The sequence below is a fragment of the Nicotiana tabacum genome, chromosome 9, assembly GCF_000715075.1.
Source record: "Nicotiana tabacum cultivar K326 chromosome 9, ASM71507v2, whole genome shotgun sequence".
Classification (NCBI taxonomy): Eukaryota; Viridiplantae; Streptophyta; class Magnoliopsida; order Solanales; family Solanaceae; genus Nicotiana; species Nicotiana tabacum.
Window position 1 is genome coordinate 46,588,088 of NC_134088.1, and position 25,083 is coordinate 46,613,170.

Genomic DNA, 25,083 nt, shown 5'->3' on the forward strand with positions numbered 1-25,083 from the left:
AAAATATTGATACATTTATACAAAATAATAAATAAAAAATTATATTTTAGATGAAGTAAGAAATCTATATTATCTATGTTGTATAAAAAGAGATATCTATATTATATATTATATTATCGATACATAAAATAAAAAATCGACAAAGACATCATATTAAAGCAAATAACGGAATAAAAGGCCACTTAGCAATTTTAGGGAAAAAAATATATTATAAGATTAAGCCAAATCAAATATTAAGATATTAAGTACAAAATATTCTCCGAGCGGTCGACGATTTGAACAAATTGTCATCCTCCGCGTACACGCCAATCGTCATCACGATTCCCCCAAAATTCTCAAAAATTCAATAGAGCCTTCTCCATCTCAGCTTCAATCTTCACGCACCAAGTTCGATCCAATACTTCCTCCATTTGAAGTTTTCACCATGAACCCTAACCCCAACCCCAGCCCAAACCCTAACCCTTATCCTAATCTTCCGTCAGATCATCCCCATTCTTCCGAGTACGCTCCGTACCCAAAGCTTGATCCGAACGACGTCGCTCCTGTATCTGAGACGTGGACTTCGCTTCCTGTTGGATCGAATCCTCCATCTCAGCAGCCGCCACAACCACAACCACAACCACAACCACAGCCTCAACAACAACCAAGGTCACCTTCTGCATCGGAAGGACCTGCGCCTATCTCAAGCAGCGTTGCGACTACTATGCCTGCTGAGTCTAATCCCTATGTTACTCCCGAGCCTGCTCAACCCCTTGGTTCTTCTGTCAAGAGTATGTGCCTTCTTTTTACCCGTTCCAATTATTGTTTTTTCTATTTTCCTCTTACTAAGTCAATATTAGTTACATTGTTATTGCTTTTTTTTTTTTGGATGGTTTTGTTGTGTGAACTAAAAACATGTGTCCCAATTGAGACGGAGGCCAATAGTGTTCCAAAATGAGGGGCTATTAATAGTAAATAGAGAATCTCTTTGCCTTGTGAGGCATTTTTTAATTGGACAAATTCATGAAACCCATGACAACAAAGGGGATAGTACTTTACAAGTGTAGTAAAGGATCGGATTATTGATGTTAAATGAGAGCTAGGTTTAAGGGGAAAAAGGCAACATCTTGTGAAAGCAATTTATGGAGTATGCATTGGTTGATTGAGGATTTTAAGTAAACTGACTCAAGAGTACTACTGCGTCTGTTTGTCTTTGTAAAATAAATGGGTGTAAACTCAGTTTATATGTGTGTACATACAGATAATATATGCGCACACGTTCGCACATATACATATGTGTGTCTTTGTGTGTGTGCATTGAGAGTTCTACATATAAAGTTCTGAGCAACAACAACAACAAAAAATCTAGTGTAATCTCAGTAGTGGTGTCTGGTGAGGGTAGAGAGTGTACGCAGACCTTATCCCTACCTTAAGAAGGTAGAGAGGCTGTTTCCGGAAGACTCTCGGATCAGGAAAGATAGAGAGGAAGGTGTAACAGCAAGCAACAACACCAGCAAACCAAATTGAAAACCGAAGTGAAAGAAAAAATAAGTAATAACAAAAATCTAATAATAAGAAAATAGAAGACTAACATTGAGGAATGCATTAAAACTACTGGAACAAGCAAGTCCTTAATTCTCAATCTCCACACCTTCCTATTTAGGGTTATGTCCTCGGTATGTGTGTGAAAAGAATGCACCTTAACTATGAGAAATAGAGCAAATTTGTCCTTATTTTGAATTTGGTCTCAAACATACCCTTGTTATTAGTAGGGTGGGTATTAAATCCGAAAAATTGAATTCCGAACCGGACCAAATTAATTTGGTATTTCGGTATCGGTTTATTCGGTATTTCAATATTCTTCGGTACAAATTTTTTTGTATTTCTGTATTTCGATACGGTACTCGGTATTGAGTTTTTGATATTTCGGTATACCCTCCCCAGACCCCATTAGTGAGATTCTACTGGGTTGTTGTTGGTATACCGAAATACTGAAATATTTAAGTCTAAGCCCACGTCTATTTCTATTTTCCAGCCCAATAAGCCTAAGTCCAACACCCCAAGCCCCCTAGTTCCCTAATTCCCTTAATTAGTCCCTTAGGCTTAGAGGTTTAGAGACTTAGAGTTACGGCAGTAGCTTCTGCTTTTCCCCTTTCCCTTATTTCTATTTTCTAACCCTAGATTTCTCTAAAAAATTGCAACAATTGGTGTATTAGGCTACTCTAGCTGAGGTGGTGATGGTGGTTCTATTTGTTAATTGTTGAAATCGTTTTTATGCATTATTACATGTGTTATAGACTTCAACCTCAATAGGTCTTTATTCCGTTGCCTTTTTTTGTATCGTTGGAGCAACAATTTCTTTAGTGAGCTTTTTTCAGATTTTGTAGTGCAACATTCATATGTTCTTGAAACAATTGCCTTAGATGCTAACCTTCTCGAATGCAATAGATATTCTTTCCACATTTAAAAGAAGGAAGTGATTTTCCTATGGTCTGCTTCCATTTTAAAGTAAAAAATATAAACATATGATTGATGACTCTTCCTTACTGGAATCACTGTAAACATATTCTGGCGATGTATTGCAGGACTAATCTAGAAATTTGATTGTAACAATTTTATCATGCTTCCAAGAGTTAAGCGACATGAAGTCGACCGGTTCCGCACTATCATCTCATATTAGTTTGGTTAGTACCGAAACCATACCGAACCAAACAAGAAATACCGAACCGTACCGAACTGTTTTGGTACAGTATTTGGTATGCATAATTGATATACCGAATACCGAAATATCGAACCATAGTTCTTAAGTACCGCATCTAAGTACCGAACGCCCAACCCTAGTCATAGTTTTTCAGATTTGCCCATCAACTATGAGAAATAGAACAAGTTTACACTCCGTTTGACTTTAGTACCAAATATGCCCTTATCATGAGTAAACTGGCTCATCTTGCCCCAAAAATCTAACAAACTTCCAAATTCTTATTTTTACCCATCTAAAACATATTTTATTATTAAGATGGAGTGTCACCTTGAGAGACAATAATTTTAACCTCAAAAATTTCTTGAAAAAAATTTTAAACTCGAAAAATTACAAACTTAAAATGGTTAAAAGAGACGAAAATATCTAATTGCTCCACATGTTCATGTCTTTTCCCTATTTTTTTACTCTCAATTTTAACAATGATTAAGTAGAACGACAATTCTAGAAGATCAATTATTTTTCATGGGAAAATAAATAATCTCCAAGTACGCAAATATGAATTGAAATTCTTAAATCAGTGAAAAAAATTAAAAGTAATTGGAGAAATTGCAGGGAGTTATTATGTACACTTAACAACAAGTTTTGATTTTGCTGAAGAAATTGCGATTGCTATCATGCAGAAAGAACTAAATCCATAAAATACTATTTTTATTTCTTTTGAGCCAAATTTATGCATATAATTGCAATTGAGTGGACACGAGAGTATTGATCTTCACAAAGACAGAAACTAAAAGAGAGAAGACTTATTGTTTATCCTTTGAGCAAAACGGAATGTTTTGTGAATCTCTGCTTTTGATGTATTTTTTTGAAAAACATCTACTGTGTTCTTTTTCTTTTTCTTTTATTCTCCTTTTTTGTTCTTCTTCTCGTTGTTCTAGAAATAAAAGTTAACTCTTTTACCTAAAATAAAAGGGTTGATCGAAGAAAAATGAATTCCGTTAGTTTTTAGGGGCAAATATAAGCTAGTCCACTCATGGTAAAGGCATAATTGAGACCGAATTCAAACAAAGGGCAAATTTGTTCTGTTTCCATAGTTGAGATGTACTATGAACCAATTTACTAATGATAAGGGTATGTTTGGAACCAAACTCAAAATAAGGGCAAATTTGCTCTATTTTCATAGTTGAGGCATTGTTTGCCCATATATATATATATCAGCCCGGTGCACAAGGCATCCCGCGTTCACACAGGTCTGGGAAAGGGTCGGTGTGATGTAGATAGCCTACCCTAATGCAAGCATTAATGGCTGCTTCCACGGCTCGAACCCGTGACCTATATATTGATCACATCTTTGGTTGACCCGCCCAACCCGCTTGTACTAAACCCGTTTTCAACCCGCCCATTTTAAATATGGGTAAATATGTGTTAACCCATCTTCAACCTGCAATAAAATGAGTCAAAAGTGGGTTGAATACGGGTTCCATGCGGTTTTAAATTTGTTATGGTTTCCGGCTTTTTGCACTTCAAAGGGAAATATAATGAGCTTAAAAAGATGCAGGTGGAAAGATTTAAGTAAACTTCTGCTGGAATCCAAATTGTGATAAGTATTATCCACTTGTTATTAAACACTGACATGCAAACAAATAATAATTTCAAGAATAGTAGTCTTCTTTATCATTTGATATTCCTTCGTCCAAATATAGATAAAATTGATGATTCTTGATTGAAATTTCTTTTTTTGTTGAAATATAGTAATAGAAAAAAAATTAACTTTCCTGACTTTCAACATATGGATAAAATTGATGATTGATGATTCAAATTTCTTTTTTGATGAAAATAATAATAGAAAAATTAACTTTCCTGACTTTCAACACAATTAAACTAGGTATTTTCTACATCCCTCGGAAAAAAACTAAGAATTTCCGTAAGTGAAATCCAAAATTAGAGTAATTAAACCATTTACCCATAAAAATACTGGAAAAAAATAGTTGTCATTCTTAGCTAAGAATCACGAAATTCTCAGCAATAAATAAGTTGTTTAAAAGAACTAATTGTCTTGCCATTTTACGTAGTGCTTTCCGAAAAGTTCAAGCAAGTGAAAGGGCCTTAATTACATGCTTTCTACTTTAGCCGGAACCTTTCTTACGGATAACGAGAAGTGATACAGTTTGATTATCATCTAAGAAACTGTGAACAACGAACACAGAAGAGAGACGTTGAAGCAAAAATAGAGCAGAGAGAGCAGAGCCAAAAGGATGGTTTCAGACATAGATATAAAATGGGTCACCCCGTTTTTAACCCAGCCCATTAATCACCCGACCCATTTTTACCTGTATGAAATATGGGCGGGTTGGGTGATTACCGATTTTTGCTTGACCCGTTTTTAATCGCCCAAGTTTAACCCAACCCGCCCATTTGTCACCACTAGTTGTGCCCACAGTTGGTGCATTTATGTACATCCGCCTCTAAACTAATGCCAATTAATAGCCTGGGGTGTTGTTTTTATGCATATTTATTACTCTCTGCTTGCTTTGAGGTATTCTTTATGCTTGGATTATGAGCCTCTTAATTTTGACTTTGCAGATAAAATGGATTCAGTGAAGGATGTTCTTGGAAAGTGGGGAAAGAAGGCTGCAGAGGCGACTAAGAAGGCTGAGGATCTTGCCGGAAATGTGTGGCAACACTGTATGTCACATTGTTTTATGTTTATCTTTCTGTTGCCATGTTATGTGTTTTTTTCCCTTTTCTGATCAGTAAACAAAATATATTATAGAATGACAAGAAAAAACAGCACTAAGGAGGCTCTGGTGTTACCAAAGTATCCCTTTATAGCCATGTCATGTGTTTAAATGAGTGTGATTCTCTGCCAACATACTGCTGTTCTTTTATTTCTGTATTTTATACTTGTCGAAAGATTCATCATATTCCACTCTTAATTGTACAATTTTCTGATGATGTTCTCATTGCTTCATCTGAATCAGTGAAAACAAGCCCCAGTTTGGCTGATGCCGCTATGGGAAGAATTGCTCAAGGTACAAAGGTCTTGGCCGAGGGCGGTTATGAGAAAGTGTTCCAACAAACATTTGAGACTGTCCCCGAGGAAAAGCTTTTCAAGTCATATGCATGCTACTTATCTACTTCTGCTGGTCCTGTCATGGGAGTTCTGTATCTATCCACTGCTAAACTAGCATTTTGTAGTGATAATCCTCTTTCCTACAAAGTAGGTGATCGGACAGAATATAGCTACTACAAGGTACACCTTTCTTTCTTTCCAATTACTTCAGGGCACACGAGTTGGTGAAAAAGATCATGGTAGGAAACAAATAAAATAGGACGGATGTGATCTAGTCTCTGAAATTTCCCAGGTCTTTAGCTAGGGGATAGATAATAATCTAGTTTCGATGTAATTGGTCCCTGTGCACATGAATTCGATATTCAATGTTGTTAGATGTCTATATTCTCTTCATCTCTTGGTTGATTAATGGGAGAAAGTAAATAGTTGTTTTAAATGAACCATAATCCGCTATAGATAAAGAGTTTATCCTTCCAAACTTTATTTGGTTCGATGTTGCCATAGGGCTGTGTATTTTTGTTTATTTTTTCTGTGCCTCGTGCAAGCTTTTGTACATTTGTAGCATGTTTGTTGGTGTGTAAGACGAGGCATTTCATGATCTGCTCTTTCTATTGAAATCTCCCTCAGCCCAATAAGATAGATGGCGTTAGTGTTGTCAAAGGCGCGCTTAAGCCTTGAAGCAAGACTCAAAACATGTTGAGCGCTTCGCCTTGCTTTGGGGGCGCTTCAATGTCGCATCAAGGCTCTAAGGCATACTTTTTCTTGCCAATGAGTGTAATCTTGAAAAGGCGACACTAAATAATTGATATTTCATTTTATCGTAATTCTTTTTCAATTTTTCTGCCTGTATATGTGTTATTTATTCTTATAGTTATTGGTCTTGGACTACATATATATAATTTTTACTTTTCTCCGGTTGCGCCTATTTTCGTTAAAGCCCATGGTTTATTTGCGCTTAAAGCCCCAACAGACCTTAGAGCTTTTTTGCGCTTTTCGTCTTTGATAACACTGGATGGCGTCAGCTATGCCTTTTTGTTTGGTGTTTCCATCCATTGTTGATTGTTAGGTTTTGAGTTTTAAATTAAATTAAAAAGATTTGCTATAGAAGAAAAATGGAGAAAAAGGAGCAAGGCCCTATGTGACATGAGAAATGCTATTGGTGGATAGGATCAGAGACTTACTTTAGATGGATCTCGCATAGATGAATTAAATTCTTGCTCCCATCATCAAGCTTGGATGAGACTCTGAGCTCATCATATTGGTTTTTCACTCGGTTTGGTAGATATAGGCAATTTTATGTGCAATATGATACGTAGATGTGCAATAGGACTAGGAATGGCAATGGGGCGGTGCGAGTTTAAGCTCATGTGGGGTGCGGCGGGGTTTGGGGGGGGGGAGATTAATGCGGGGCGGTGCGCTACGGGGTGGGTTCAAACATTTGTTTGAAAAATCAAAGCGGTTTCGGTTTTGAAAATTCTGTGAGGCGGGTTCTTCAGTTTCGAGCCAATCAGCCGCTGGATCTACTGATTGTTGGAGCATGTCTTACATTTATCATTGAAATGATATTTTGGATGTTCAATGTTTTTAGGCTGTGGTTATTATATATATCAACTGGTAAAATCTGATTTTCCTTTCCTTTCCTTTTCTCATCTCGTCTTTTTATTCCTTTTTTTTTTGAAATATATCTGCTTCTATTGAATAAAAGAACACTAAGAAGAAATAAAGTCGATCTAGTAGCTATAAATCTGTTATTGATAGTGCATGGCAACTTAAAGAAAGAACGAAAAATACTGAAACTGAACTGAATAAAGGAGTAAAGATATGAATACTCCCTGTTCTGAATAAGAAACCACATGTTTATCTGAGTAAGTAAGCTGCAGCCTCAGGCCCAATATATATGTGCACAAGTTGCGGCCTCGGGCCCAAGTATACGTATACATAACTGCGGCCTCAGGCCCAAAAATGTATAAAGCATAAACTGCGGCCTCAGGCCCAAAGATGCATAAAGCATAAACTGCGGCCTTGGGCCCAAATACAGGTGTTCAACTTAAAATTAGGAACGGAGAATCATACTGCAATACATGATGCTGAAATACTGAATCATACTGAGTTACATGATACTGACATGATACTGGAAAGCTAAATAGGACTAGACTGAGACATGTATTCATAATAAACTGATTTGTCATAATTGAGGCTTCAATTGTTTATGACATGACACTCATGGGCATCAAACACAAAGTCTATGTTGATTACGCACTGAGCTCACAACGCTCGGAATGAAAGTCATAAACTAATTATGAAGCTAGAGAATGGAAGTTCTGCGACTATTCAAGGAACTAAGCTTAACTATATTTCTGAGGCAATTAGTAACGTTGTAAAAGAAACGTAGTGTAGGGAGAATCATTAACATTCCCAAACATAAAGAGTTAGCCTCACATACCTTAACTCTGGCCTTTTTAAGCGTATCACAATGTTCATCGCCTCTTTCAATGATTAATCTATGGCAATATTAGCACTAATGCTCATGTTTTAGTCATTTAGGCATTTTATCAAGTACCTTATGGGCGTAAAGTCTCATAGCCCTTATTAATGGTGTTTTCTTCACTCAATTCTCATTCTACTAATTCTAGGTGATTCTACAACAACAACAACAAACCCAGTGTATTCCCACAAGTGGGGTATGGGGAGGGTAGTGTGTACGCAGACCTTACCCCTACCTTTAAAATGCAGGGAGGCTGTTTCCGGTAGACCCTCGGCTTAGGGAAGATAAAGGGAAGGGCCAATTCCAAATAGATGTAACTAACACCATTTCTCATCACCCAAATGATTACAACAATCTTAACAACCACCCGAAACTCTAGCATAGTTCATATGATTCTCTTTATCAAACCCATTTACCATTCTCCCAAGAACTCATCAATTCACAACTATAAATAATTAGGGAGCAGAAACATTACCTTTTTGAAGTTCAATCCTCCTGAATTCTAGCTCTAGGGTTTCTTTTCTCAACAATAATGTCTCAATCGAATATCTAATGATTTGAAAGGTTTACCTATGTTAAAAAGGTGTTGGAGAATTGAAATTAACTTAGAATCATCGTTAAAACTTACCTTGGACAATGGAGGGACACCTTGGAGGAAGTTGGGTTCTTAAGAGCTTCCCATTCTAGAGCAAATTTACGTGTTTGGGGTGTAGGGAACGAGGTAGAGCTTTTAAAACGACTTTCCAGGTGCGCGTTCACGCAGCTGAAGGCCCAACCGCACACCTGACTGTGCAGCAAGGGCAGTGACACTGCCTCGAGTGCGCTGCCATGCACGTGAGAGCTGATCGCGCAGACTGCAAATTGTCCGGTAAAACGCACATAACTTTTTGCACATAGATCCGTTCTGGCTCCATAATGTATCATTGGAAAGGTATTTCAAAAGGCTACAACTTTCATGTTTTAAGTTTTCTCAAATTCCTAACAGATTTTGATGAAATCAGGTTGGAAGACAGACCTTCCATAAAGTTAGTCGATTATATAGAATCTTATGCACCCACTCTCCGTCTTGATTCCAAAACAACTATTTCCGCCCATCATCCCGATAGGACTTCACATGTCTAAAATGTCGCATTAATACTCATGTAACACATGCCTTAGTTTTTGACTTTTGTGAGTGAAGCATTGTAATGATGCACTTTGGCAATGGCCATAACTCCTAAAATCAAAGGGATTGAACTATTGGGTATTATTGATAGTGCATAGCACCAAAAATATGATAACAGAATACCAATTGACCCTAAGATTAGTAGATACATACTATGGCCACCTCTTAATCTTGAACCAGCGGACTCTTGTAAAAAAATCAACAGATCTGTTGAACTTTTTTGCATGTCTGTAATGCACTAAAAATTTGGGGGTGGGTTGGGGAACTGAATGTGAGATATAAGTACACCTTGGGTCTATAAGCTTGTTGACAATTCCTCTGTCTTGCAAGTCCAGAGATGGAAATTTTAGCCCTTTCATCTATGTGGGCTTGGGCTAATAGAATTATGGTAGTTGAGTTATGAGAGGTAGTGCTGGTTAGAGGGCGTGAGTCTGTGGTATTGATGGAAAAGAGAGAGAACATTGTGGTTTTCTTGGTGGTGGGTGGTCTTCATCTACTATATACTTTAAAATTCTAAAAGTTTAAGAGTAATTGTTCTGGTCTCTCCTCAAGGTCTGAAGTAATGCCTACCTGTATCTATTTGGGCCGAGTTTGATGTATAACATATTAGTGTCTTGTCTTCACTTTAGTTTTTTTAAAAAAAAAATTAATCCTGTTGTCTTCTTTTTCTTTTAATATATATTTTTAATTCTGTTTATATTTTTTTTCGAAAAGATTATTCATTCATTTTTTAGTTTATAGTTATCCCTTTTCTATTTTTCTTTTCAAGTTTTGTTTTAATATATTAACTACCTTTATTTAAAGTGAATGATTAATATTTATGCTCATATCTCAAGTGCACCATGGTTTCTATTTTGTTAGTTGTTAAATGTCGAGACATGCTCTTGGGGCAAAACGTTTTTAGTTGGTTAGAAGTTGTGTGGAAGAGGAGTATGGTTGTGATGCAAATGTAGAGGCCCATGGTGTGGCGTGATATTGAGCAGTTAATAATGATGGTGTTTGTTTTTGGGGTGACCGAGAAATCCATCGGGAGCCGACCATTTGGGCCAATGCAATCTTTGAAACTCAGGGATTATAGGCTCGCTCCTCTACCCTTCTCCAATTAAATACCAAAGTTGGTTCACTTGGCCCGGGGCCAAACCTTTGACCCAAGACACAAGTCCCTGACCCTCAACCTTTTATATTTGAGCTAACCCCTGGAGGCATGGTGGAAATATCATGAGGATGGGGGTGGTCCGACCCTTGTTTTGGTAATTTTTTTTTCCGCCAGAGGACGACAGCGAAGGAAGAGGATTAGATATAGCAAATGGAATTCATATTAACTTTGGTGTAGCCATTGTGTGAAAATGGGAATAGAGATAGCATAATCGACTGTTAAATGATATTTTGACCAAGTGGTAATCTTTTTTTGCTTGCGTTGGAATTAGGATTGAGTAATGGGAATGGAAATATAGGTTCCTGATTCGTTGTAAAGTCATTCCTTTTTTTCCATCCCACGCAGTTTCCTGTCCTTCCCGGTCACTTCTTGATTGTCTTGATATCCTTAGGGAACTGAACATCTCACTGCATTTACAATTTGTCTTGTCTGCTATTGAAGAGAGTAAGTGTAAGTGCATAATCTATCTTAGTAAGCAATCCTTTGGATCAAAATTTATTATGATCTTGAAATCTTTTCTCGTCATCAGGATTTATAGAATTTCAAGAGATACTTAAACAAGGTTACATATCATAACAGGAAATCTTTGACAGATTTTTAATAAATGGAGTAATAATGTGCAATAGTTGTTGGAGATAATTTTCTATTCTCTCGTTCAGAATGTTACTTCATTTATTCTTAATGTGGATGGACGTGTCTGTAATCTGTTTAATATTAAACGGAGCTCAGCATTTTGCCAAATAACACTAGGATCTTTTGTTAACTGTGCCTATTTGGGCTCAATTTTCCGATGCTGCTTTTGACATATGCATATCTAAATGCAAAAAATCTTCATAGTTTTCTTTGTTGCTGCACAATGCCGATTCTCATTTCTTTGCTTTTGCAAATTCCTGATCATCAAATAGAGATCCTGGGGTCATGCACATGCGTTATCTGCCACATGATTCTATGATGTCAAGCCGAGACCTTTTGTTAGCTTTGCTTAAACTTTACTGTACCTATTGGTATGCGGACCTGTTACTTCTCTGTTATAAGGCTCTTTCGTACTTTATGTTTGCTTGCGTTTCTGATTGTACAGATTCCTGCTATTTGGTTAACTGCTTGATAATTAAGCGAGAGTTTTTTCTATTGTAGGTGGTTCTCCCAGTAGATCAACTCAAAGCCATTACTCCGTCAACTAGTAAGATCAATCCAGCTGAAAAGTACATCCAGATTATCTCAGTTGACAATCACGAGTTTTGGTTTATGGGTTTTGTTAACTATGACAGTGCTGTCAAGAATTTGCAAGGTGCATTGCTGGGTCATCATTCGTAGCTAGCGTGTCATTTTCTTGGTCATTTCAGATGAGGTCCGTGACACTGGTGCTTGCTTTTGTTGTAGATAAAATTCTGTAAAATATGCACATCTGGGTGATTGATTGTTGCATACATGCTAATTTATCAGCGGTTTGGTATCTTGTGTACATCTGTTTCCTGAATTTTTTATTATCTTTTAGTATTACTTTGGTTGGTTCGATTGCCAATTATGATGTTTTTTATCATTCAGAAAAGACATTAGTGGATTTGGTAAACATATATGTATTGTTTTTAAATGTACTCCATAGGAGACTGAATAAAGTTATTCTTTGTTGAATTGATTTGTTTGTTTGATGTACTCGTACTTGCTGAAAGTGCAACATATATTACTGCGGGGAAAGGGTCAAATTTGCCCATTATTCTATTTAAAAGTTCAATTTTACCCTAGATTATATTATCGGGACAAAAGAACCCTTGTCGTTATCTAAGGGTACAAAAATACCCTCCACTAACGGCCTTCCAACATAGAATGAAGCTATTACAATTTTTCCACATTGATGCCATACGGCATGCCATGTGATTTTTTTTTTCTATCTTAATTATTTTTTCTCCACAGTTGGATCATTGTCCCTCTACAGTTTAATTTAAAGCAATTTTGTCCCTCCACAATTCAATTTGGAGTACTTCCACTGTTCGAAATTCTTTTTTTTTTTTTTTTTTTTTTTAAATTTCTTATCCTATTTCCTTTTTGGTTTTATTAGGTGAGTAACTGTCAGTCTTTTTTCACGTTAGACGGTAGTTAGTGAAAAGAAGTATTTTTGGACCCTTAAGTGATACAGGGAGCTTTGTAGTCCTAATAGTATTTTTGGACAAAAATTGGTCAATTCATAAAATATTACCAATCAAAATGTTTGTTTTCTTTTGAGTGAGTGTTGTTGAATAAATTTGGTACATCTTAAGGAGTTTGAATATCAGTTTTGGGATGATTTGGTGGAGTTTTGATGTAGTTTGAATTGAAAATTCGAAGTAGTTGATGAATATGGAAAAAGATGATATGTGCATCATTTGTGCATCACACACACACACACACACACACACACACACACACACACTATATATATATATATATATATATATATATATATATATAACATGTATATCCATGTATACATGCGTGTGAGATACACGCGTGATACATGCTAGATACATGTGTCGTAGAAAATTTTTAAACTCGATTTTAACTACGAATTTTGATACCAAACCAGTCCAAATCACCTCCAATCTTGCTCAAATCTTGTATATTGCCTCATATCTATATATTTTCAACGAATTCCACCATACCCATTGAGACATTCTTTTTTCGCCTAATTGTTTTTTAATATTGTATCATTGATAATGAATTTTGACTCCATATTAGTCTAAATCACCTTCAAACTTTCTCAAACTTTGTATATTGTCTCATTTATGTGTTTTCAATGAATCGCAACAATATCCATTGAAAAAAATAATCTTTTTTTACCTATATTTTTTGAATGTTGTATATCATTTGTATTTTTTGGCTATTTTTAATAGCATGATTAGAATTGCTAGTTGTTGGTAAATGGTATCTTTTTTTGGTATATTTCTGTAAGATTTACCTCGACTGAATAGTTGTTTTCAGTCGCTGTTTTAGTCCATTCAGCATCAGTTCAATTCTTAGAAATTTTATTTTATACAAGGAGGTATTACTAACTTGAAAGATGAATTTGTAACACAAATTTGCAAATCCTGTAAATCTGAACTAAGAATTTGCATAGAAGATGATCTCTCTTTTGTCCTTTTGCATTGTTAAAACTTTACTCAAACGTACAGTCGAAAGTAACAATTTACATCCAAATTATGCCAAAAGTCAAATTAGCCAACAAATTCTGGAAAAGCTCTCTTGGCACCCTACGGACGCAATAGTTTTACTTTTACACAAAAATTACTCCGCCTACTCCACCACCAAACTACACCCTACTCCTAACCTACTTAAATAATGTGGTGTCTCTAAAATTCCTGTGAATTATTTTCCTCTTTATATTAAAATCACTTGTTGCTTACCTGATATAATATATTTAATAATTCGCCAAAGAACGTGTGAAGGCTGAAAAAAACCATTAAAATAGCTCACCTGACAATGTGTAATGGCTCATTAATCTTATACTTCTTACAATTTACTCTTATTTATTTTCTCCTCATTTGCCTTATTTTTTCACTTTTCTTCTTATTTATTTTTAACCTTTTTTTTATTTTTTATTTTTTCACCTTTCTTCCTTATTATTTCACCTTTCCTCTTCAGTTCTCCATACAGATTTTCTCTGAAAAATTTTCACCTCTCTTGTTCCTCCAAAATTAGTTTTTCTTTTTCTTGTTTTAGTCTTTTTTTTATTTTTTGCCAATATTATCGAAATAACATCCATTTAAATCTTCTTATTACACCCAATATTTTGTAATAAAAAAGTTGAATCTCTTCGATCATACTTGTGTAATCTAGAATTAGAGAATGTAGTTATTGGCCAATTGGTTTCTTGTTCACGGAATGTTAGTTTGTGTAATCTTATTTATGCAATATAAGATGCTTTTTTTTTTTTCATAAATGCAATAATATATGCCTTAATTTTTTTGCTGCAAAGTGATTGTAAACAAGGGCTTATTTAACTGGAATCTAGCATACAACAAAACCACAATTAAAGCTAAAAATATTACATTTGTATTAGATCCTATTTGGCCTTAAGTGCATCTGAAGTAAAATTTTTTCACTTCAGACTAATTATTTTTTAACTTCAAACCCGATAAGTCTGTAATTGACGGTAAAGTGGGTAGGCTTGAAAATATTTTTGCAAAGTGAGTATAGGTTCAATTGTGACCCAAAAATCGGGTATAGATGCAAAAGCCCCTTTAAAAGCCCGTCATAGTTAAAAAAAGAAACTATTGTGAATCTAAAAGAAAGGAACTAGTCGTAAAATACTGTATATTTTAGGGGATTTGCAGTCGTACCATATATTTTTGCCACCTTTTAACCTGTACCCTATTTTTAAAAATTATTGATTTGGTAGCCAATTGACAAAAAATCCGTAATAATATGACAATTATATTCTGACAAAAGATATAAAACCTGTATCACGCATTAATCGCGTGATCTGCAATCTCATTCGTGAAAAAAATCTCCTCCATCACTCCGTCCCTCCTCAAAAGATCTCCTTCAGCCCTTCGATCTCCTCTCCTCTCAGCAACTTTATCAAAAAATCAGAAACTTGAACCAGATTCATCTTCAGAATTCAAAATTACAAAATACATTGTAAGTATTGGAATTCATCTTCACAATTCGCATTAGTTTGTCAAACTGATTGAACTTCATCATATATATTTCTGCAATTATTTTGGTAATTCGTCATGTTTTTTAAGTTTTGAACTTAAAAAATAAAATTTAAATTCAATTAACGCCTATAGATATTTTCACTTATGGTCATTTATAAATCACACTTCCATGAAGTTATTTGACGGATATAGCATGAAGTTTTCACTTATAGATCTTCAAAAACTTTTCAAAACTTCAAATTTAATGCGTGAAGGATATAGAATAAAGTTGTTTCATGTTGAAGTCTGAAATTTTAATCAAATACAAGCTAAAACTTCATGCTAATGTAGCATGAAGCTGTTTCACGTTAAAGCTAAAATTTTATGCTAATGTAGCATGAAATTGTTTCACGTTGAAGCTAAAATTTCATGCTAATATAGCATGAAGTTGTTTCACGTTGAAGCTAAAACTTCATGCTAATATAGCATGAACTTATTTCACATTGAAGCTAAAACTTCATGCTAATGCATGCTAAAGTTATTTAGTTCATTTGCTAAAACTTCATACCAAAATATGCCGAAGTTTTGTCCTGCAGTCTACAGTTTTGTCATGAGTTTTATCAGAAACTTCAGTCTAAACATGCTGAAGTTTTTTAGTTCATTTGCTAAAACTTCAGACTAAATATGCTTAAGTTTTTGTCCTGCAGTATGTAATTTTCTAATATTTTTACTAATGCATGCTGAATTTATTTAGTTCATTTGCTAAAACTTCAGACTAAACATGCTTAAGTTTTTTAGTTCATTTGCTAAATATTCAGACTAAACATGCTTATGTTTTTTAGTTCATTTGCTAAAACTTCAGACTAAACATGCTTAAGTTTTTGTCTTGCAATATGTAATTTTCTAATGAGTTTTTGCTAATGCATGCTGAAGTTATTTAGTTCATTTGCTAAAATTTCATACCAAAACATGCTGAAATTTTGTCCTGCAATCTACAGTTTTGTCGTGAGTTTTATCTGAAATTTCAGTCTAAACAAGGTGAAGTGTTTTAGTTCATTTGCTAAAATTTCAGACTAAACATGCTTAAGTTTTTGTCCTGCAGTATGTAATTTTCTAATGAATTTTTGCTAAACTTCATACTTATACATGCTAAAGTATTTTTGTTCATTTTCTAACACTTCACACTAAACATGCTAAAGTTTCCATACTGCAGGATGAGTTCGATTTGCTTTGTTATTACTTTCAAGGGGAGACGGACTTTTGATTACAACTACTTGGATCATGATACAAAAGTTGATCTGGTTAATAAACAAGTATCATTCAATATTTTCTTGAAGAAAATTAGTGAAGTCACATATTTTGATTCAACCAAATATGCATTAAAAATATGGTTTGATATCAAACTAAATACAATCAAAGGGATACTTGTAACTTCAGATGAATAACTCAGAACCTGTATACATTTGCTAACAACTGATTCAGCCTTTAAGAATTGCCATTTTATCGACGAAAAAATACAACTACTTTCTGACAGTATAGCTGCTCTAGAATCTGCAACATTCAAACCATCCCTTGCACATACAATAGATTGAGAACAACTTGCTGATTATCAACATGAAGTAGAACAACCAATAATGAAAAAAGATAACGAGCGACAACCTTCTAACATTACAGCTGATTCAAAATATGGAACGCTGCAAGAATTACCCGCTGCTACAATAAATTCAGACCAGTTTGGTAAGGCCTAACAAGAAGAATGACATCTAATAATGCAAATAGACAACCAACACACAATCCAACAAAGATATTTTATTATCTCCTGCAATGATAAGCAACAACCAAGATCAATAAAATATAGAAATTATACCGATAACATCAGATACAATTGAAGAAATTGCTGAAACTTCTACTGCTTCTAAGAAATCAAGAAAAAAGAGTGAGAAGAAAGCTAAAAGAATCTCCACCATGTAAAATACTTAGGCACGATGCATTGCCTGAGGAAATAAAAGTAGGATCAATTTTTGAGAACAAGAAGAGCATGACTAAATTTTTCTACAGCTTGGAGATAAACCAAAAAGTTGAATTCACTGCTGTTAGATCATGTTCAAAGAGATACGAGATGGAATGCATCGTGGAGAAATGTGGTTCGAATGTACATGCTACCAGAATAAAAGATTCCACATTTTTTCAGGGTGATAAAATTTCATAACAACCATGAATGCTCAATTGATGCAAGAAAATCAGATCAGAAGCATACTACATCAAATTTTATAAGTGAGCAAATTTTAGAACATGTTCGGGATAAAACGATTGAGGTTACACCAGCCTTTGCAGGAAGTGAAATGAAAAAAAATTGGAATTGACGTTGGATATCACAAAGCATGACGCGCTATTCAAAAAGCTATTGCTTGTATAAGAGAAACATCAGAAGAGAACTACCAGATTCTTCCTTCATACCTACATATGATGGTGCATGGAAATCCAGGGACGTACACTAGCATAAAAAGAGATCAGCAGAATCGGCAAGCAAAAAAATAATAACCATCAGTATGAAGTTTCAACTGTTCCTATTTGAAAACTTCACACCTTATGATTTATTTTTTTGTGTTTCACCTGTACAGGTGTAACGACCCGACCGATCATTTTTTTTCTAGATCCCCGTTCCCCTAAATAAGACTCTCTATATGCGCTTTTACTATTTTATTACTTTCGGGGATGGTTAGTTCGGGTTTGGAAGGGTTCGGGCTGAAATCAGAACACTTAGTTCCTTAATAATGGCTTAAAATGGATAAGTTTGATTTAAGTCAATATTTTGAGTAAACGATCCCGGAATTAGGATTCAAAGGTTTCAATAGGTTCGTATGATGAGTTTGGACTTGGGCATATGTTCGGATCGGGTTTCAGATGACCCGGGAGCGTTTCGACGCATAAAGTTAAAAGTTGTTGCATTGAAGGTTTTCAAGTTCTTTAAATTTGTTTTGAAGTAGGTTTTGGTGTTATCGAGGTCCGTTTGGGATTCTGAGCCTAGGAATAGTTCCGTATGATGATTTATGACTTATACGCAAAATTTAGTGTCGTTCCAGGTAGTTTAAGTATGATTCTGCGTGTTCAGAGTAAGTTGAAAGAACTTGAAGTTCACAGGTTGATTTGATTTGGTTTGGGGTGCAATTCTTAGTTTTGATGTTGTTTTACATATTCATAGGGGTCGAGAAAGTCCGTCTTATAATTTCAAACTTATTGGTATGTTTGGACGAGGCCCCGGGGGCCTCGGGTGCTATTCGGATGATGTGCGGAACATGGTTGAACTTGGAAGGAGGGCTGGAGCAGCATGGGATCTGGTGTAATCGCACCTGCGAAGAATCTGCCGTAGGCATGAGCTCGCAGAAGCGAGCTAATAACCGCAGAAGTGGCCTGTCATGGATTGGCCAGTGGTCGCAGAAATGGAGCAGGAACCGCACTTGCAAACACGCAGGTACGAGGAAGTTGATCGCAGAAGCAGAAGGGTGCCAACCAACCTGGGTTCGCAGGTGCGGCACATTCGCCGCAGAAGCGGGCTCGCAGAAGTGACGCTCTGCCTGTAGAAGAGAGAATGGCAGACATGGACATGGTCCGCACCTGCGATGATTTTTTCGCAGAAGCGGAGCCGCAGGTGTGACAGTGTGATCGCAGGTGAGAAAACCACCGAAGACAGTGAGGTTCATTTAATGTCGGGACTTAGGCTATTTTGGTTCATTTATTACACGTCTTGGATGATTTTAGAGCTCTTTAAAGAGGGGTTTTCACCTAGCTATTGAAGGTAAGTAATTCCTACCTAATGTAAGTTTAATACATAGATTGTGGGTAGATTGTAACATGTAAAATTATGAAAATTATGGGATTAGTTGAAAAACTGAGGTTTTGATAAAAATGGGATTTAACCACGGAAATGATTATGGAATTGGGTAGAAATTATATATTTGAGTTAGTGAGGTTATGTGTAACATTTATCTTCAAATATTTCCAGAATCCGGGCACGTGGGCCCGGGGGTGAATTTTAAGATTCTATCAATTTAGATTGGGTAGTTACTCTAATAGCTAAAGTATGAACTTGTGAGTGTATATTGATTAATTTATATAACATTTGGCTAGTTTAGGATTGATTGGCACCAAGTTGAGGCTTTAGAGCGGATCTGTGGATTGGAAGTGAGCTTGAGAATGAGGTAAGTCTTTTGCCTAATATTGTAAGAGGGAACTCATCCCCTTAGGTGTATCTTATTGTGTATTACGTATGTGGGGAGCTACGTGCGTACTAGGTGACGAGAGTCCATGCGTAACTACATTCCATGAGGTGTCCGGTAGACTTAGATCCACATCATGCCTTTAATTATACTATTGTGTTTGTTATGCATATTAATTGTCTTGGATAGAGTTGAGACTAGGGATTTTAAAGTTGCAAATTTTCGATTTAGATTTCTTATTTTTTTTTTTGAAGAATTGAGGAATACATAATAACTCTAAGAAATCCATGTCCTCTCGCATCTCAAGTACTTCCGCAAGCGAGATAAACTTCTCTACTCTCATGGGAGCGTGTCATTCACCTCGGCAATATAATAGATGCATCTATGGTTCATGCCATTTGACCCTCAGCAGTGCACATATTATTTTGGATCGGGCCGTACGACCTCGGCATAATCGTGCGTGATGATACTCGGGGTTCGATTACACTTGATATTATTTTATAGCTTGAGAGGTTATAATTTATTTAATGGCCGAAATTGTAGAAGTTAGTAGGTGTCAATTGGAGACCTTTAAGTTGATTATCAGTTGAAGAATCATTTATTTACTACTTGCTATTGTGTTATTATTATTATTATTATTCATGTATACCATTCCTATTTGGAGTTTCTGTATTTTAAATTCGTTGGCCCATAGTAAGTGTCGATGCCGACTTCTCGTCACTATTTCTTTGAGGTTAGACTGGATACTTACTGGGTACATGTTGTTTATGTACTCACGCTACACCTTTGCACTAATTGTGCAGAATCTGAGGCAGGTGCATCTAGCGTTCATACATGCGCGCACCCTAGTTACCCCGAGGCATAGTGGTGAGCTGCTCTCTTAGGCCGTTCTGCAGCACCCGTAGTCTCTCTTTTGTATTTACTTTTATTCTATCTTATTTCATACAATAGTATAGGTGTTTGTATATTCTACTAGTTGCTCGCACACTTGTGACACCGGGTTTTGGGAATATGCTAGTAGACACTTTATGGTTTTGAGTATTTATTTCACCGTATTTACTCTTTCATTAGATTACACTTTACTTTACTATATTTTTCCACTCCTTACCTATTTAATAAATAAGAATCAACCACTCTGAAATTATTAAAAAGGAATAAATGCATGACTAGTTCACCGTTGGCTTGCCTAGCGGCGACGTTGGGCGCCATCATGGCCTATAGGGGAAATTGGGTCGTGACAACATGGTATTAAAGCATTAGGTTCACGTAGGTCTCACATGTTATGATCAGGCCTAATAGAGTCTTGCAGATCGGTGCGGAGACGTCCGTACTTATCTTCGAGAGGCTATAGGGTGTTAGGAAACTTCTCTTTCTTCATCTCCCATCGTGCGGTTGAGGTTGTGCTAAGTATCTTTCTCTTATTCTCTTACAGATGGTGAGTAAGCACGCAGCAGATATACCTGACCGTGGAAGAGCTACTCCCTTTGTTTCTAGAGGCCGAGGCAGAGACCGGAGAGGGCTCCAGCTCGTGGTAGAGGACGAGGGCGTCCTAGAGTTGCTCTAGTTGTGCCACCAGTGGATCCAATGGAGGATACTATTATTAAGGAGCAAGACGAGGCGCCCGCAGCGGAGTCGGCCCCAGTGGATTTCATGTCTACACCAGGATTCCAGGAGGTCATGGGCCGTATGCTGTGGTTCATGGATTCTATGATACGAGCTGGTTTATTTCCAGTAGACCCAGCCACATCTCAGGCAGGAGGGGGAGCACAGACCCCTACCGCTCAGGCTCCAGGGCATGCAGCTACCGTATATCAGAACCCAGGCGCACTACCCATGGGCGAAGCTCAGCTAGTTGCAACAGCTATACCAGAGCCCAGACCAGCTACGACCGGCGAGCCGCAGAAGCTATTGGATAGATGGACCAGGCTATATCCTCCTGATTATGGAGGTGAGCGACATGAGGACCCCCGGGAATTTATTGATCATTGCAGGGATAGACTGCACAACATGATGATATTAGAGTCCCTCGGGGTGGACTTTACCACCTTTCAGTTGGAGGGTAGGGCCCGTAGATGGTGGCAGTCCTATCTTCTCGGCAGACCATAAGGTTCCCCTCCCTTGACTTGGGACCACTTCACACGTCTCTTTTTGGATGGATACATTCCACCCTCTTAGAGGGAAGAGTTGCGGTTTCAGTTCGAGCAGCTCCAACAGGGTCAGATGTCGGTGACCGGCTATGAGGCAAGGTTCTCTGAGTTGTCTCGCCATGCACTTATGATACTTCCCACTGATGCAGAGAGAGTGCAGAGGTTTGTTGTACGTTTGCACTCTGGTATCCAAGCCACTAAGGCTTGAGAGGTTGAGATGGGGACTTCTTACGAGCTAGTTGTGGAGATCGCTTGGAGGATCAAAGGTGTTTGTCAGCGGGGCCGAGAGAAGATACCGCGGGATAAGAAGTTTTGATATTTTGGAGGGTTCAGTGGTTCCACGTCTAGGGGAAAAGTCAGTTTGTGAGGGGTCAGTCTAGCAGGCCCATATATCCAGCACTGCCGCCTTCTCGGGGTGCTCCAGTGTGGCCCTATTTCAGCGCCATTCTAGAGAGCTCATACCGTCCACTAGTTATTCAGGGTTCCTCCAATGGGTATTTAGGCCTTCAGGATAAGACATTAGGTCAGCAGTCCACCATTCAGAGGGGTTGTTTCGAGTGCGGGGATCTTGGCCACATGAAGAAGTTTTGCCCCAGACTTTGGGGCAAGGCAGTACAGCAGGGTTATCAGCCTATGATTACCGCACTAGTCGTCCGGCCACCCAGAGGTAGAAGGCAGGTTGGTAGGGTCCATCCTAGAGGTGGAGGCCAGTCAGGTAGTGCTTCAGCTAAGTTCTGTGCTTTTCCATCCAGACTAGATGTAGTAGCCTTAGATGCCGTGATCACAAGTATTATTTCTATCTGCGGTAGGGATGCTTCGGTATTATTTGATCCAGGTTCTACGTATTCATATGTTTCATCTCTATTTACTCATTTTCTGGGTGTTCCTCGGGACTCCTTGTGTACTCCTATTTATGTGTCCATGCCAGTGGCCGATTCTGCTGTTGTGGATTAGATCTATCGGTCATGTATCGTGACTTTCTATGGTTATGAGACTAGAGCGGATCTTCTATTGCTCAATATGACTGACTTTGAGATCATCCTGGGCATGGACTGGTTGTCTCCATATCATGCCATCCTTAATTGCCATGACAAGACTGTTACCTTGGCGATGCCAGAGTTGCCTAGATTGGAGTGGAAGGGTTCATCTGTCAGTGCATCTAGTTGGGTTATCTCTTTCCTGAAGGCTCGACGCATGGCCGCGAAGGGTTATTTGACTTATCTAGCTTATGTTCGGAATACGGTTGCAGAGACTCCAGTGATTGATTCAATGCCCGTGGTTCGGGAGTTCTCTGGTGTGTTTCCTTATGACCTACCAGGCATGCCACCAGATTGTGATATCGATTTCTGTATTGATTTGGCTCCAGGTACCCAGCCTATCTCTATTCCACCGTACCGCATGGCTCCAAAAGGGTTGAAGAAGTTGAAAGAACAACTTGAGGAGTTGCTAGCAAAGAGGTTTGTCACACGGAGTGTGCCGCCTTAGGGTGCACCGTTGTTGTTCGTGAAGAAGAAATATGGGACTATGCGGATGTGCATTGACTACTGCCAGTTGAACAAAGTTACCATTAAGAACAAATACCCATTGCCACGTATTGATGACTTGTTTTACCAGTTGGGTATTCTCTAAGATTGACTTGAGATCAGGGTTTCATCAGTTGATGATTCGTGATTCGGATGTACCGAGGACGACTTTCCGGACTAGATATGGCCACTATGAGTTTATAGTGATGTCCTTCGGCTTGACTAACGCCCCGGTGACATTTATGGATTTGATGAACCGGGTGTTCCGGCCATATATTGACTCATTTGTCATTGTCTTCATTGATGACATATTGATCTACTCGCGTAGCATGGAGGAGCACGAGCAACACTTGAGAGTGGTGCTTCAGACCTTACGGGAACAGAAGCTATATGCTAAGTTCTCCAAGGGAGAGTTCTGGTTAGATTCTATGGCATTCTTGGGGCATGTTGTATCAGGCGAGGATATTAAGGTAGATCCGAGGAAGATCGAGGCAGTTCAGAGTTGGCCTCGTCCTACCACATCGACCGAGATTAGGAGCTTCTTGGGGTTAGCAGGTTATTATCACCGATTTGTGGAGGGCTTTTCATCTATTGCTACACCTTTGACTAGATTTAGCCCAGAAGGGTGCTCCGTTCCGATGGTCCGATGATTGCGAGGTGAGCTTTCAGAAGCTCAAGACAACATTGACTTCAACACCGGTGTTAGTGTTGCCTTCCGATTCAGGGATGTATACTGTGTATTACAACACTTCGTGTGTTGGCCTAGGTTGTGTATTAATGCAGGAGGGGCAAGTTATTTCATATGCTTCACGTCAGCTGAAGCCCCACAAGAAAAATTACCCCGTACACGATTTGGAGTTGGCCGCGATAGTTCATGCTCTCAAGATCTGGAGCCATTATCTTTATGGGGTGTCCTGTGAGGTTTACACCGATCATCATAGCTTACATCATTTGTTCAAGCAGAGGGACCTCAACTTGAGGAAGTGCAGGTGGCTTGAGTTACTAAAGGATTATGATATTACCATCCTTTATCATCCGGGCAAGGCGAATGTAGTTGCGGATGCCTTGGTCAGAAAAGCTGAGAGTATTGGTAGTTTGGCATTCATTTCGGCAGAGGAGAGGCCGTTGGCTTGGGACATTCAGTCCTTGGCTAACAGACTTATGAGGTTGGATATTTCAGAGCCCACCCGAGTTATTGCATACGTCATCGCTCAGTCTTCATTATTCGAGCAGATCAAGGCTCGTCAGTTCGACAATCCGCACTTGTTGATTATTATAGAGACAGTAATACAGGGTAGTGCCAAGGAGGTTGTTATTGGTGAGGATGGTGTTCTGCGGATATAGGGTCGCATATGTGTTCCTAATGTTGATGGCTTGAGTGAGAAGATTCTAGAGGAGGCACACGGTTCTCGGTATTCTATTCATCCAAGGGCTATGAAGATGTATCGCGACCTAAGGCAACATTATTGGTGGCAGTGGATAAAGAAGGACATAGTTGAGTATGTGGCGAGATGTCTAAATTGTCATCAGGGCAAGTATGAGCACCAGAGGCCAGGTGGCCTACTTCAGCAGATGCTTATACTTGAGTGGAAATGGGAGTGCATTACTATGGACTTCATAGTTGGGTTGCCGCGTACCTTGAGGAAGTTTGATGCAGTTGGGTCATTGTCGATAGGTTGACCAAGTTGGAACACTTCATTCTGATTGTGACTACGTATTCTTCAGAGAGATTGGCCCAGATTTACATTCAGGAGATTGTTCGATTGCACGGTGTGCCTGTTTCCATCATTTCAGATAGGGGCCCTCAGTTCACTTCGCACTTCTGGAGAGCAGTTCAGGGCGAGTTGGGTACCCGGGTAGAGCTCAGCACAACCTTTCATCCACAGACAAACGGATAGTCGGAGCGAACAATTCAGATTCTAGAGGATATGCTCAGTGCATGAGTCATTGACTTCGGAGGTCAGTGGGATAGATTCTTGACCTTGGCCGATTTTTCTTACAACAACAATTATCAGTCCATCATC

The 25,083-nt window shown here is 38.0% G+C and overlaps 1 protein-coding gene across 1 annotated transcript; it reads left to right on the forward strand.

The window, feature by feature from the left end:
* The first annotated feature begins 248 nt into the window (after positions 1–248).
* Positions 249–12,209, forward strand: LOC107795310 (GEM-like protein 1). The gene is made up of 4 exons (XM_016617920.2): positions 249–770; positions 5,264–5,365; positions 5,662–5,933; positions 11,694–12,209. The coding sequence occupies exons 1-4, from the start codon at positions 425–427 to the stop codon at positions 11,871–11,873; spliced, it is 900 nt and encodes a 299-aa protein (XP_016473406.1). The 5' UTR covers positions 249–424; the 3' UTR covers positions 11,874–12,209.
* Positions 12,210–25,083: the final 12,874 nt, after the last annotated feature.

Excerpts from the sequence above, each read along its gene's own strand:
- LOC107795310 (XM_016617920.2), top strand. The coding sequence starts at position 425 with ATGAACCCTAACCCCAACCCCAGCCCAAACCCTAACCCTTATCCTAAT. Across the intron at positions 771-5,263 it reads CCTTGGTTCTTCTGTCAAGA|ATAAAATGGATTCAGTGAAG; the intron begins GTATGTGCCTTC and ends TTGACTTTGCAG. Across the intron at positions 5,366-5,661 it reads CGGAAATGTGTGGCAACACT|TGAAAACAAGCCCCAGTTTG; the intron begins GTATGTCACATT and ends CATCTGAATCAG.